This window comes from Chlorocebus sabaeus, chromosome 16, assembly GCF_047675955.1.
Source record: "Chlorocebus sabaeus isolate Y175 chromosome 16, mChlSab1.0.hap1, whole genome shotgun sequence".
NCBI lineage: Eukaryota > Metazoa > Chordata > Mammalia > Primates > Cercopithecidae > Chlorocebus > Chlorocebus sabaeus.
Genome location: NC_132919.1, coordinates 36,773,889 through 36,788,877, shown reverse-complemented (window position 1 = coordinate 36,788,877; position 14,989 = coordinate 36,773,889). Strand labels below are relative to the sequence as shown.

The window sequence follows — 14,989 nt, the reverse complement described above, 5'->3', positions numbered from 1 at the left end:
TACTCCAAAATAGTAATTTAAAAGCATTATTGCATCCTTCAAAGAATAACAAAGATTCCTGCCACCAGTAAAACACGAAAGAAGAAGGGGTGGTAAATCCTATCTATTCCTATTATATAGTCTGACCACTGCAAAAGTCTGATAGCTACTGGAAAATGACAGTGAATTATCATAACCAAATGGTGACTCCAAATGCTGCTATTTCTGATTTATTCTCTTCATTGAAAAAAATAGACTGTTATCTGGTACACATCGAGCAGCAGGACCCTGATGAAACTGCTACCTAGATTCCTAAAAGTACCCAGGTTTCTGATCTTCTTATATCTTCAGCTTTACCTTTCCTTTTTTGTAAGAATAATTCTATTTTCTTTTTCTTTAAGCAATAGTGTATAAACCACTAAATCACATCAATTTTAAATATTTTAGTATTTAATTCCTACACACAAGGAGATTCTCCTACATAACTACGATCCCATCAAAATCAGAAAGTTAACAATGATACTATACCGCCTGCATACAGGTTTGCAGCCTAGGAGCAATCTAGGTGTGCAGTAGACTATACCATAGCTAGGTTTGTGTCAGTACACTCTGATATTCACACACCAACACGAAATCACCTAAGATACATTTCTCAGAACATATCCCTGTTGTTAAGCAACATATGACTGTATATAAAATTACAGAAAAAATAATGTACAGGACAGAAAATGGCTCAGTGGTTACCTAGAAATGGAGATTGGAGAATATGGGATAATTACAAATGGTCACAAGGAAAGTTTTGGGCATGATAGATGTTTATTGCTTTGACTGTGATCACGGTTTGACATGCACATATGTCAAAAATTATCAAAGAGTGGCCGGGCGCGGTGGCTCAAGCCTGTAATCCCAGCACTTTGGGAGGCCGAGATGGGCGGATCACGCGGTCAGGAGATCGAGACCATGCTGGCTAACATGGTGAAACCCCATCTCTACTAAAAAATACAAAAAATTAGCCGGGTGAGGTTGCGGGCGCCTGTAGTCCCAGCTACACGGGAGGCTGAGGCAGGAGAATGATGTGAACCCGGGAGGCGGAGCTTGCAGTGAGCTGAGATCCGGCCACTGCACTCCAGCCTGGGTGACAGAGTGAGACTCCGTCTCAAAAAAAAAAAAACAAACAAACAAAAAAAAAAAAATTATCAAAGAGTATACTTTAAATGTGTACCATTTATTGTATGTCAATTATACCTCTATAAATCTGTTTTTTTGTTGTTTTGTTTTGTTTTTCTTGAGACAAGAGTCTTGCTCAGTCGCCGGGCTGGAGTGCAGTGGCACGATCTCAGCTCACTGCAAGCTCTGCCTCCCCGGTTCATGCCATTCTCCTGCCTCAGCCTCCCAAGTAGCCGGGACTAAAGGCACCCGCCACTACGCCCGGCTAATTTTTTTTTGTATTTTTAGTAGAGACGGGTTTCACCATGTTGGCCAGGATGGTCTCAATCTCCTGACCTCATGATCCACCCGTCTCGGCCTCCCAAAGTGCTGGGATTACAGGCATGAGCCACCGCGTCCGACCTGTTTTTTTTTTTAAATAGCCACATGTAACCACTGACTACATGTGTACTGCAGTCAATTGGACAGCACATATGTAAAGGACAAAAACAAAAATGAGAGGAGGACTTAATTGTGAAAGCAGAGCTGTATACCTCTTAGAAGAGAACACAATAGCATCTTTAAAAACATGAGATATTAAGAAAATGATTAATAAAATTACATAAGTTTAAGATCTTCTGTTCATTAATAAACATCACGAAGTGAAGAGACACACTAAAAACTGGAAGATACCTGCTATGTCTGTAATGAAGAATTAGTATCCAAAATACATAAACAATTATGGGCCAGGCGCGGTAGCTCACGCCTATAATCCCAACATTTTGGGAGGCCGAGGCAGTTGGATCACTTGAGGCCAGGAGTTCGAGACCAGCCTGGCCAACATGGTGAAACCCCATTTCTACAAAAAACACAAAAATTAGTCAGGCATTGTAGCACATGCCTGTAATCCCAACTACTCAAGTGGCTGACGCAGGAGGATCACTTGAAACTGGGAGGCAGAGCCAAGATCGCCACTGCACTCCAGCCTGGGTGACAGAGCAAGATCCTGTCTCAAAAAAAAAAAAAAAAACTCAAAAAACAAAACAAAAAACCCCCACAAAATACATAAAGAAATTTTCTACAAATCAGCAAGAAAACAATTCAATGTTAACATGGGCAAAAAAATTAAAAAGTATTTCATAAAAAGAAAACATGGCCAGGCATGTGGTTTACACCTGTAATGTCAGCACTTTAGGAGGCCGAGGTGTGCAGATCACTTGAGGTCAGGAGTTCGAGACTAGCCTGGCCAACATGGTGAAACCCTGACTCTACTAAAAATAGAAAAATTAGCTGGGGTGGCAGTGCATGCCTGTAATCCCAGCTACTTGGGAGGCTGAGGCAGGAGGATCACATGAACCTGGGAGGCAGAGGTTGCAGTGAGCTGAGATCGAGGCACTGCACTCCAGCCTGGGCAACAGGGGAACAGAGCGAGACTCCTTCTCAAAAAATAAAAAGGTGCTCAATCTTATGAATAATCAGAGAAATGATAATCAAAACCACAATAAGATACAATTTCACCACCATAAAATGCAGACCACTTCAAGTATCGGCAAGAAGGTGAAAGAATGATACTCTCCTACACTTCTTCAGGGGAATAAACAGGTATAAACACTTTGGAAGGCAATTTGGCAATATCTAGTGAGGTCCAAGATATACATACCCCATGACCCAGCAATTGTTCCCCTAGTACACTAGAGCAGGGTCAGCAAACCTTTTCTATAAAAGACCAGAGAAATATTTTTGGCTTTGCAAAACATATGGTATCTGTCACAACTATTCAACTCTGCTGTTGAAGTGTGAAAGCAGTTAGACATTGTATAAACAAATGATCTTGGCAGTGCTCCAATAAAAAAAAATTTATCTACCAAAATTGGTGGTAGCCCAATGTGGCCTGTAGGCTTTAGTTTGCCAAACTTGGACTCTCAGAGAACCCCTCAGATATTTGAACAACCACCAAAGACATGTACAGAAATATTCCAAACATCATTGTTTTTAATTATAAATAGTTGTAAAACTAAATATCCTTCAAGGATACAATGGATGAGCACAATATTGGTATATTTATACTATCCATAAGTGAAAATGAACAAACTAGAGCTACGTGTGTCAACATGAAGAAATCACATACAATACTGAACCAAAAAAGAAAGACCCAGAAGACTAGAGTAGTACCCCCTTATCCCAGGGGCATATGTTCCAAAACCCACAAAGGATGCCTGAAACTTTGGATAGTACCAAACCCTATATATACTATGTTTTTTCCTATACATACATACATCTTTTTTTTTTTTTTTTTTTTTTTTGAGACAGAGTCTCACTCTGTTGCCAGGCTGGAGTGCAGTGGTGTGATCTCAGCTCACTGCAGTCTCTACCTCCTGGGTTCAAGCAATTCCCCTGCCTCAGCCTCCAGAGTAGCTGGGACTACAGGTGCGCACCACCCTGCCCAGCTAGTTTTTTGTATTTTAGTACAGACAGTATTTCACCATGTTGGCCAGAATGGTCTTGATCTCCTGACCTCATGATCCACCCACCTCTGCCTCCCAAAGTGCTGGGATTACAGGTGTGAGCTACTGTGCCCGGCTCCTATACGTACATATCTATGATAAAATGCAATTTATAAATTAGGCACAGTAAGAGGTTAACAACATAAATAAAATAAAACAAGTATAACAATGTGCCAGCATTACTACTCTTGCTCTTTGGGTCCGTTATTAAGTAAAATAAGGGTCACTTGAACATAAACACTGCAATACCATAAGAGTTGATCTGATAACCAACACCCAAGATGGCTACTAAGTGACTAACAAGCTACTAACAGGTAGGCAGCATATACAGCGTAGATATGCTGGACGAAGAAATGATTAACATCCAGGGTTGACACAGTGGGATGGCACAAGATTTCATCATGCTACTCCCAACAGCACACAAGTTAAACTTACGAATTGTTTATTTCTAGAATTTTATATTTAATATTTCAACACTGAACAAGGGTAACAAACTGCAGAAAGTGAAACCACACATAAGGGGTGACGATACTGTACATATAGTAAGATGTCATATATAAGTTATAAAAACCATGCAGGTTGGGCACGGTGGCTCACGCCTGTATCCTGTAATCCCAGAACTCTGGGAGGCCAAGGCGGGTGGATCACGAGGTCAGGGGTTCGAGACCAGCCTGGCCAATACAGTGAAACCCCGTCTCTATTAAATATACAAAAAATTAGCTGGGCGTGGTGGTGCGCGCCTGTAATCCAGCTACTGGGGAGGCTGAGGTAGGAGAATCACTTGAATCCAGGAGGCAGAGGTTGCGGTGAGCTGAGATCACGCCATTGCACTCCAGCCTGGGAGACAGAGCAAGACTCCGTCTTAAAAAACAAACAAAATACAAAATGTACTGTATATTGGTTAAAGATATACATAATAAAATTATAAAGAAAATAGTGAGGATGATAAACACTGAATATAGAAGCAGTTGCCCCTCATGGAGACTGAAAAAGATGTAATACAAAACAGAGAGAAGGGGCTTTAACTATATTGGTAATGTTTTATTATTTTATTTATTTATTTATTTATTTAAGACAGAATCTCGCTCTGTTGCCAGGCTGGAGTGCAGTGGCGCGATCTCAGCTCACTGCAACCTCTGCCTCCCAGGTTTAAGCAATTCTCCTGCTTCAGCCTCCCAAGTAGCTGGGACTACAGGCGTGTACATCCAGCTAATTTTTTGTATTTTTAGTAGAGACTGGGTTTCATCATGTTCTTGACCTCATGATCCGCCTGCCTCAGTCTCCCAAAGTGCTGGGATTACAGCAGTGAGCCACCATGCCCGGCCTGGTAATGTTTTATTTTTTAAGCTGAGTTATGGATGGGTGTTTATTATATCATTTTACACCTTTTTGAATATTTCATAATATAAAGATTCAAAGAAATCTAGTTTTACCTGCATAATATAGAAACTAATTAGAATTTAAATTGCTTCTTTTTTCTCTAAGTGATATCAATTCTGGAGACTACCTAATACGGATCAAAGTAATGACTGATGAAAAAATAAATTTGAACTTGGTAAGTTAATATGGCACACAACTCTTTCAGAACGTATAATTTATGAGAAGGTGAAGATCCTTAACAGTGAAAAAATGGGAACAACCAACCTAAAACAAGATAAACGTTTAAAATTCTATGGTTTAAGAGGTTTCTCCAAATTCAATTATTTCTCTCTCCCCACTTTGATTTCTTTCCATTTTAAATTAAAGTAATACCAAATCTAGAACCAACAATTTAGGTTAAGATTAACTTCTTCATGATTTCCTGGGTCATACTCTTTTAAAATGAATGCTCTAAATCTTCAGTCCAAGTTAACAAATGAAACTTTTGTATTTCATCTTCCTTTACAAATACTGTGGCTAATTCCCTGTAATCACACCAGAGATTACCCTTCTCTTATTTCAACAGAATGTCATCTTTCTATTGACTCGCTGGGTAAGACTATGATACACAGCTAAAAACTGCACTTCGTTCACCATCTTCATTAAACTATCAAAAGAAGGGACAAGGAAAACATTATTTCCAATAAGTAAATCTAAAAAAGCCTATACAAACTTTAAAACTTATTTCTGCCAGGCACGGTGGCTCACACTGGTAATCCCAGCCCCTTGGGAGGCTGAGGCGAGTGGATCACCTGAGGTCGGGCGTTCAAGACCAGCCTGACCAACATGGAGAAACCCCGTCTCTACTAAAAATACAAAATTAGCCGCGTGTGGTGGCACATGCATGTAATCCCAGTTATTTGGGAGGCTGAAACAGAAGAATCACTTGAACCCGGGAGGCGGAGGTTACAGTGAGCCGAGATCGCGCCATTGCACTCCGGCCTGGGCAACAAGAGCGAAGCTCCATCTCAGAAACAAAACAAAACAAAAAGACTTATTTCTACTTTTTTCTTGAGACAGAGTCTCGCTCTGTCACCCAGGTTAGAGTGTAGTGGTGCGATCTCGGCTCACTGCCAACTCCACCTCCCAGGTTCACACCATTCTCCTGCCTCGGCCTCCCGAGTAGCTGGGACTACAGGCACTCACCACCATGCCTGGCTAATTTTTTGTATTTTTAGTAGAGACAGGATTTCACTGGGTTAGCCAGGATGGTCTCGATCTCCTGACCTCGTGATCCGCCCACCTCGGCCTCCCAAGGGGCTTGGGATTACAGGCGTGAGCCACCGTGACCAGCCAAAAAAACTTATTTCTTAGAAGGCAAGCATAATAAAAGGGCAGTAAACATACATACGTGAATAAACATAAATTAGGCATAACCTTAAACTTATGATCATGAATAAAGATAAAATAAAAATAATGACTTTTTAATAAAGAATATATTCAGGCCTGGATGTGGCGGCTTATGCCTGTAATAACAGCACTTTGGGGCTGGGTGCGGTGGTTCAAGCCTGTAATCCCAGCACTTTGGGAGGCCGAGATGGGTGGATCACGAGGTCAGGAGATCGAGACTATCCTGGCTAACACGGTGAAACCCCATCTCTACTAAAAAATACAAAACACTAGCCGGGCGAGGTGGCGGGCGCCTGTAGTCCTAGCTACTCGGGAGGCTGAGGCAGGAGAATGGCGTGAACCTGGGAGGCGGAGCTTGAAGTGAGCCGAGATCCGGCCACTGCACTCCAGCCTGGGTGACAGAGCAAGACTCCATCTCAAAAAATAAATAAATAAATAAAAATAACAGCATTTTGGGAGGCCAAGCTGGGAAGACTTCTTGAACCCAGGGTAAGGAACCAGCCTGGGCAATACGGCAAGACCCTGTCTCTATTTAAAAAAAAAAAAAAAAATTAGCTGGGCGCATGCCTGTAGTCTCAGCTACTTCAGAGGCAGGAGGATTCCTCGAGTCAAGGAAGTCAAGGCTGCAGGGACCTTTGATCATGCCATTACATTCCAGCCTGGGCAACAGAGCAAGACCCTATCACCAAAAAAAAAAAAAAAAATTATATATATATATATTTTCATACATTCTTTCATTCCATACTGTATTTACCAAATCGCTACCTCAAGACAAAAATAAGCCATTTTTAAAATTTTCCTTTATAAATCTGGGAGGGGTACACATGATTAGAAAGACAGAGAGGTCAAGCTTAACACTAATCAAATAATTCAAGAAGGGCTCAGTAACATAGAAAAGGTATAATTTTAAAATGTAAGATAGTCCACATTCATTAGAATGCTTTTTTTTTTAATGGAAAAGTTAACAAGTGTTAGAATATGGGGAAATCGGAACCTTTATACATTGCTGGTAGGAATGTAAAATGGTACAGCTGCTGTGTAAACAGTTTGGCAAGTACTTAAAATGTTAAACATAGGGGCTAGGCAGGGTGGCTCACGCCTGTAATCCCAGCACTTTGGGAGGCTGAGGTGGGTGGACCATGAGGTCAGTAGATCCAGACCATCCTGACTAACATGGGGAAATCCCGTATCTACTAAAAAAAAATACAAAAAATTAGCCGGGTATGGTGGCAGGTGCCTGAGGTCCCAGCTACTCGGGAGGCTGAGGCAGGAGAATGGCGTGAACCTGGGAGGCAGAGCTTGCAGTGAGCCGAGATCGTGCCATTGCACTCCAGCCTGGGCAACAGAGCGAGACTCCGTCTCAAAAAAAAAAAAAAAAAAGCCGGGCGCGGTGGCTCAAGCCTGTAATCCCAGCGCTTTGGGAGGCCGAGGCGGGCGGATCACGAGGTCAGGAGATCGAGACCATCCTGGCTAACCCGGTGAAACCTCGTCTCTACTAAAAAATACAAAAAAACTAGCCGGGCGTGGTGGCGGGCGCCTGTAGTCCCAGCTGCTCGGGAGGCTGAGGCAGGAGAATGGCGTAAACCCGGGAGGCGGAGCTTGCAGTGAGCTGAGATCCGGCCACTGCACTCCAGCCTGGGTGACAGAGCGAGACTCCGTCTCAAAAAAAAAAAAAAAAAAAAAAAAAAAAAAAAAAAAAAAAAAAATCAAAAAAAAAAGTTAAACATAGAATTACCATATGATCCAGCAATTCCACTTACAGGTTCATAAACAAAAGAACTGAAAAACTGGGATGCGAACAAATGCTTATACACCAATGTTCACAGCAGCACTAGTCACAATAGCCAAAAAGTGGAAACAACCCAAATGTCCATCAACAGAAAACTGGATAAACAAAATGTGGCATGCACACATCTATATGATGGCATATTATTCAGCCCTAAAAAGGAAAGAAATTGACTCATGGTACAACGTGGATGAGCTCTAAAGATACGCTAAGTAAAATAAGTCAGACACAAAAGAACACTTTTCTACTTAAATGGAGTATTGGAATAGTCAAATTCATAGCAGTACAAAGTAGAATGGGGAGTTTACCAGAGCTGGGAAAGGGTTCACAATGAGATATTATTTAATGGGCACAGAGTTTCTATTTGGGCTGATGAAGAAGTTTGAAAATTGATAGTGGTGATGGTAGTACAACATTATGAATACACTTAATGCCACTAAATTATATACCTAAAAATGGCTAAAATGGTATAAATTTTATTTATGTATTTATTTTTGAGACAGAGTCTCGCTTCTTCTCCCAGGATGGAGTGCAATGGCATGATTTCACTTCACTGCAACCTCTGCCTTCCGGGTTCAAATGATTCTCCCACCTCAGCCTCCCCGGTAGCTGGGATTACAGGCACATGCCACCACGTGCGGCTAATTTTTTTGTATTTTTAATAGAGACGGGGTTTCACCATATTGGCCAGGCTGGTCTCAAACTCCTGACCTCGGGTGATCAGCCCGCCTCGGCCTCCCAAAGTGCTGGGATTACAGGTGTGAGCCACCACGCCCAACTTGGTATAAATTTTATGTTATCTGTATTTTAGCACAATTTTTTAAAGGGAGAAATTTTAATTTAAAAAAGGAAGAAAGTCCATTTGTTTGTTTACACTCAACAGAAATTCAACTAAACTCAACTAGTTGTTGAGCAGTTACTTTGGGCAAGGTATTATGTGGTCAATCCTAAAACGATTAAAGATGAGTAAGGCAGTATCTCTGGCCCCAAAGACCTCAAGATTTAGCTGACAGGCAGATACTATAGCAGACTAGAATCTCCCAGTGGTCTGTGTAATCTTTATAGGGATTCTATAAGGCCAAAACTATTTTCATAATAATTCTAAGAGTTTATTTGCCCTTTTCACTGTGCTGACACTTGTACTGATGGTAGAAAGCAATGGCTGGTAAACTGCTGGTGCCTTGGCAGGAGTCAAGGCAGTGGCACCAGACTGAGCTATTAGTCACTGCATTCTTCACAGCTACCTATTTACAGTCCAAAAAAAGCAAGCTAATTTCACTTAAGAATATTCCTGGCCAGGCGTGGTGGCTCGCGCCTGTGGGAGGCCGAGGCAGATGGATCACTTGAGGTCAAGAGTTCGAGACCAGCCTGGCCAACATGGCAAAACCCCATCTTTACTTAAAAACAAAAAAAAAACAAAACAAAAACAAAAAAAAATTAGCCAGGTATGATGGCACACGCCTGTAGTCCCAGCTACTTGGAGGCTGAGGCACGAGAATCGCTTGAACCTGAGAGGCAGGGGTTGCAGTGAGCTGAAATCGCGCCACAGCACTCCTGCCTGGGTGACATAGTGAGACTGTCTCAAAAAAACAAAAATCAAAATTAAAAAAAGAATATCCTTGATGACACAACAAAAACTAATTTTATTAATTCTCAACCCATGAATATCTACTTTTTTTTTCTGTTGCCCAGGCTGAGTGCACAGGCTCCATCATGGTTCACTGTAACCCAACCTCCCAGGCTCAAGCGATCCTTCCATCTCTGCCTCCTGAGTAGCAGAGACTACAGGCACATGCTACCATGCTAGGCTCATTTTTTATTTTTATAGCAACAGTGTCTTGCCATGTACATCTTTCTAATATTCTACATGACAAAAACGAGACTATATAAAAACAAGCTTTTGTTACATACTACAGGAAAAGCACCTGTGATTGTCTGAGTCATGTAATGAACAAGCCACACTATTCATCGACCATCATCTTTACTTGAGAGACTGATATACTGTGTTAATAAGACTTGGGCATTTGGTGTACATGTTCAACATGAACAAAGTGAGCTTTTCACTTCAAGAAAAACTGACAGTATTTGTTGTCAATGATACAATTCTAATTGTTGCTTGAAAAATACATTTTGGAAAATGTGTATCCACAACAGTGAACTAGATAGCTTCCCAATATTTAAAGACTTTTCTGATGAGATCAGTGATATTAACAAACATGATTTTCTTTGATATTGTATAATGAAATGTGTTACTATTCAGAGGATGTTCTTAACTGAGTGAACCATTACTTTCCAAATAGCTAATGCACTATGTCACAAAAATCACACATGGATGAGACTTATTCAAAGTACAAAACAGACCAATGAATCTTAATGTATTAAGTATGAAATTCATTACTAAGGTTTCAAATTCCAATTCAACTAACTTTAAGAAACTACTTTTCTTCCACCTCTCTCTGGGGGAAAAAAAAGCTATTTTAGTGCAGAATATCCACAATTATCTGAAAAGACTAATACAATATTTCTCCTTTTTCCTACTACATATGTGTGTGGGGCTGCTTTTTCTTTAGACACGTCAACCAAATAGCACAAGAGATTGAGTGCAGAAGTGGATATAATTCAGCCTTTTTTTTTATTTTTTTTTTTTGAGACAGTGTCTCACTCCGTTACCCAGACTGGAGTGCAGTGGCGCGATCCCAGCTCAAAGTAACTTCCGTCTCCCGGGTTCAAGCAATTCTCTCTGCCTCAGGATTCTGAGTAACTAAGATCACAGGGATGCACCACCACACCCGGCTAATTTCTGTATTTTTAGTAGAGACAGGGTTTCACCACGTTGGCCAGGCTGGTCTCAAACTTCTGACCTCAGGTGACTTGCCTGCCTTGGTGTCCCAAAGTGCTGGGATTACAAGCGTGAGCCACCCCGCCCAGACATTCAGCTGTCTTCTATTAAGCTAGACATTAAAAGAGGTTTGCAAAAATGTAAAACAATCCCACTCCTCCCACCACTATTTCTTATTTGGGGAAAAAAGTGGTATTTCTTTAAAACATATAAAAATATAAGTTTGTTTTTAAAGAAATATTTTTAAATTGTCTAAGTTTAAATTTCTCATGTAGTAAATATTGGAAGATGTAGCCCACATAAACAAAAACTCTTTGGAATACTCAATAAGAGTATAAAGGGTTCTGAGAGCAAAAAGTTTGAGAACTACTACTACAATCCAGTGAGCACTACAAAAGTAGAAAAAACGGTGCTCGATTCCAAAAGGAAGAAGTCTTCACAGAAGAAAACATACTGACTGGGAATTTACATGATGGATATATTTTTGTTCGAGTTTCCCTTGTTGGGGGGTCGGGGTGAGAGAGGCACAATCCAAGAAAATGGAAATGGAGAATTTCGATGTGCCCTGAAAAAGGATGAGTAGAGACTAATGTAATGGAAATTCGTGTAACAGATATAATTTACTAGAAAGGCTGAATCTGTACAGGAAAGGGGTTGGCCTACAGATTACAAACTACAGTTTATTTTCTAGAAAATGTGGAGCCATCCAAGAATTTGTACTGAAAAAAAAAATTTAAACCTTCATTTCCTTTGTCAAGACTCCCAAAATAATTAGCATACTTCTTTTTTTTTCAAGTTTTGAGGACGAAGTCTGAGGTCTAGCTGTGTTACAAAACAAACTTTAACATTTTTCTGGAGTATAAGGCTCTAAACTTTATGCATCATAAGAGTGAAAGCTTAATTCGAGAAGTCTGTGTATGTAAAACTAAACCATACATATTTACATTTAACAGCATGGTCCCTGCTTTATTAAAAAATGCTGCTGAAGGTCCGGCAGGGTGGCTCACGCCTGTAATTCCAGCACTTTCGGAGACCGAGGAGGGAGGATTGCTTGAGCCCAGGATCGCTTGTTGCCCAGCCTGGGCAACAAAGTGAGACCGCCCACACCAATTCCCCGCCCCCTCTCGTCACTTAAAAAAAAAAAATTTAAATACTAATGTAATGGAGTTTATATCTTAAAGACTTTTTATCCTTAAAGTTCAAACATGGCAAATTCATGTTACTCCAAGTACACTGCAAAAAAAACAGAACTCTAAATAGTTCCTTGTGTCTAGTCTTCCTCTCGTGCTGCTGTCGACTTCTCGTTGCCCTGCAGTCAATGATATGACATATTTCTACAATACCTACAGCGCTTTCAGTTCTACGGTGCCTACACAAAAACAAAATATATTCATAAAGAGGGGCCCCTGGATGGATGGGAAACGCCTCCAACAAGCCTAGTGGTTGGTCTTTGAGTCAATCAACTAATTCTTGGCAGAAAGCCAAGCAAATGGAAAACAGACTTTGAAACCGGCTAAATCTACAACTCTATGACAATACTTTTCTAAAAATGTTCTGTATTTGCTAAATCTAACTCTTTTCTCTATGTCTCTATCCCTCTGCTGAAAATAAAGCAACTTTATTATGCTGCCATAAACAAGGTTTTTTTCCCCACCACTGGAGAGTATTGTCTTCTTTGCTCTAACAAAGATGCATGCCATTTATTCACTGCAACAGATAAGCAATTATAATCCTGTAAGATTATTCTGTATATGTCGGGCACAGAAATCCTGCCTGCTTTACAAACATTTAAAACTTAGATGAAACTACAACTCCACCGAAATTTTTAGACATTCAAGACCTTTATTTCCCTCTAGCATACAGTAATTCCTCGCCTTTTCCTATTTTGATGGGCATTTACAATTTAAAAGTACTATTTAAACTAGGCACTGTTGAAAACTACCTGAAAGCAATCAGCTAAGGCAATCTGCAAAAAGAAAGCCCAAGCACAATTTAACGCACACCCTTAACACGGGGCCAGTTTAAGAGGTAACAACACGTTCCGCGTTTTTATTTTTCATAAGCAGTACGCGTTTATAATCCTAAAAACATCTCACCATCATTACAACGGAATTCCTTCCAAAACTTTAAGTTGCCGGATGGTTACATTTCAGCCCTTCTAAACTAGCTTACGCTTTACTCCAGCAACCAACCCCAGCAATCCCGGGTCAGTCTGGAGAACTGACACCACCGGTAGGCGGCAACCGAGAGGGACAAGACTTTCAGGAGCAGAATTATGACAGATTCTCTAAGGAAACACTACAATTTTTCCTTCGCCTGGCCCAGGTGCAACACCGATTTATCTTTTGGCCAAAATCTGGCGCCAGGTTTCAAACACGTTTTCATTGGTTGCCACCACAGCGAAGCAGGGAAGGGAGAGGGCTGCTTCCCATTGATCCTTGGAGGATGGAAATAAAGCAAGAAGAGGTTGCAGGGAGACAGCAATCCTATCTTCCCCAAGGCCACTTGGTTTGCCCGGACCTCCACCCAGCAAAGCGCTATTCCACCGTTTGGTAACTTCCATCAATGTACACTTTGGTTGCGCTCTGGGTGCCGGGGGCCCACGCGGGGCTAGTGCCATAAAAGCCCTGAACTGCCTGAAAAAGGGGCGGGCGCCAAACAAACCAGGGAACGTACCCAGTTTCTTCCACATGGCGAGGTGACAAGCGAGAAAGCCTTTGCGGATGGCAGCGCAAACCTTAGCCGGCTCGGATGAGGTGAAACCCTTCTGCTTCTTGATAAAACCCCACAAGTGCTCCCGGGCAAACTGTGCCGCCTCCCGCCCGCCGTGCCCGTCGCACACGGCGAAAAAGGCCACGGAGGAACGGCGGCGGCAGCAGCGGCTGGGTGCAGGCGAGGCCCCGGCGTCCGGGGGAGGGTCGCGAGCCTCTCGGGCTGCCACCGCTGGGCCTTTCCCCGAGACTTCGCCGCCGGGAGGGGCGGGCGGCGACGGCCGCGGAGACAACGGCTGAGACAGCGACCGCCGCGGCGAGCGCTTTTCTTCAGCCGTCGGTTCGGGCTCCACAACGATCTGAGTAACGTCCTCCATGTACTTCCTCCCGCCCTGGTCGGAGAAGACGCTCACTCCCAGCGAGTACAGCCCCGCCATGGCCGGCTGGCCAGGATCCCGCCGGTCCCACGCAGCCCGCCGAATCCGGCGGCGGGAGACACACTAGGCGCTCGCCGGCCAACTATTGTTTATCTTCGACGACGCCGAGAGGGGGGAAGGGGCGGTCCCGGAGAGGGGGGGGCGCGCGATGTCTGGACTTGTCCGCGAGAGCTGGGCCGGAGCGCCGGAGAGAGCGAAGCCAAGCAGTTGCGCCTGCGCACTGTGCTTCCCCCGCCCGCCCGCGCCCACCACACAAATCAGGCGTTCTCCCCCGCTGACGTCACCCGGCTCTCTGAGCCCGACCAATCCGGAGTCGAGTGGAGCGAGCCCGCCCTCCGTCCCCGCCTTCGCTCCCGCCCGCGACAGCTGCTCTCCCTCCTCCCGCCGCTGGCGCTGGGCCCGCGCACCTACCAATTTGCTTCACCTACGCCGCGGGCTTTTTCGCCCTCTGGGTTGTCGGCAGTTGCTGATCCTTTTCCGAGCGGCTTGGTCTGTGTAGGCTTTTGGCTCCGTCCAGGGTTCTTAATGCGGCCTGCTGGCTTTGGCGTCCCGCTGCTCCCTTTGCCGGGAAGGTGGTGTGGACTCGGGCACGCAGCGAGTGGAGAATGAAAGGAGAAGAGTTCACCCTCTTCCTAAGCGAAATGGCGGGAAACCTCCCTTCCGAGGGGCGATTGTGAGCTGGCCGGAACAAGTGCGGCACCCTTAAACTGGATCTGGGTGGGACGTATCCGACTGGGAATGGAGGAGGGAGGCAGTCCAGTTGTGTTTTTAAAAAGCATTTGGGAAATTTCCACCGTCAGCTGCACAGTCTCGGTTCA

At 43.2% G+C, this 14,989-nt stretch overlaps 1 protein-coding gene across 1 annotated transcript in view; it reads right to left on the bottom strand.

The window, feature by feature from the left end:
* Positions 1 to 14,354, bottom strand: part of PPM1D (protein phosphatase, Mg2+/Mn2+ dependent 1D) — a 68,103-nt gene extending 53,749 nt beyond the window's left edge. The window contains exon 1 of the mRNA XM_008011203.3: positions 13,700 to 14,354. Coding sequence (XP_008009394.2) covers positions 13,700 to 14,171 — 472 coding nt within the window. The 5' untranslated portion in view covers positions 14,172 to 14,354. The remainder of the gene's footprint in view (positions 1 to 13,699) is intronic.
* Between the last annotated feature and the right edge of the window lie 635 nt (positions 14,355 to 14,989).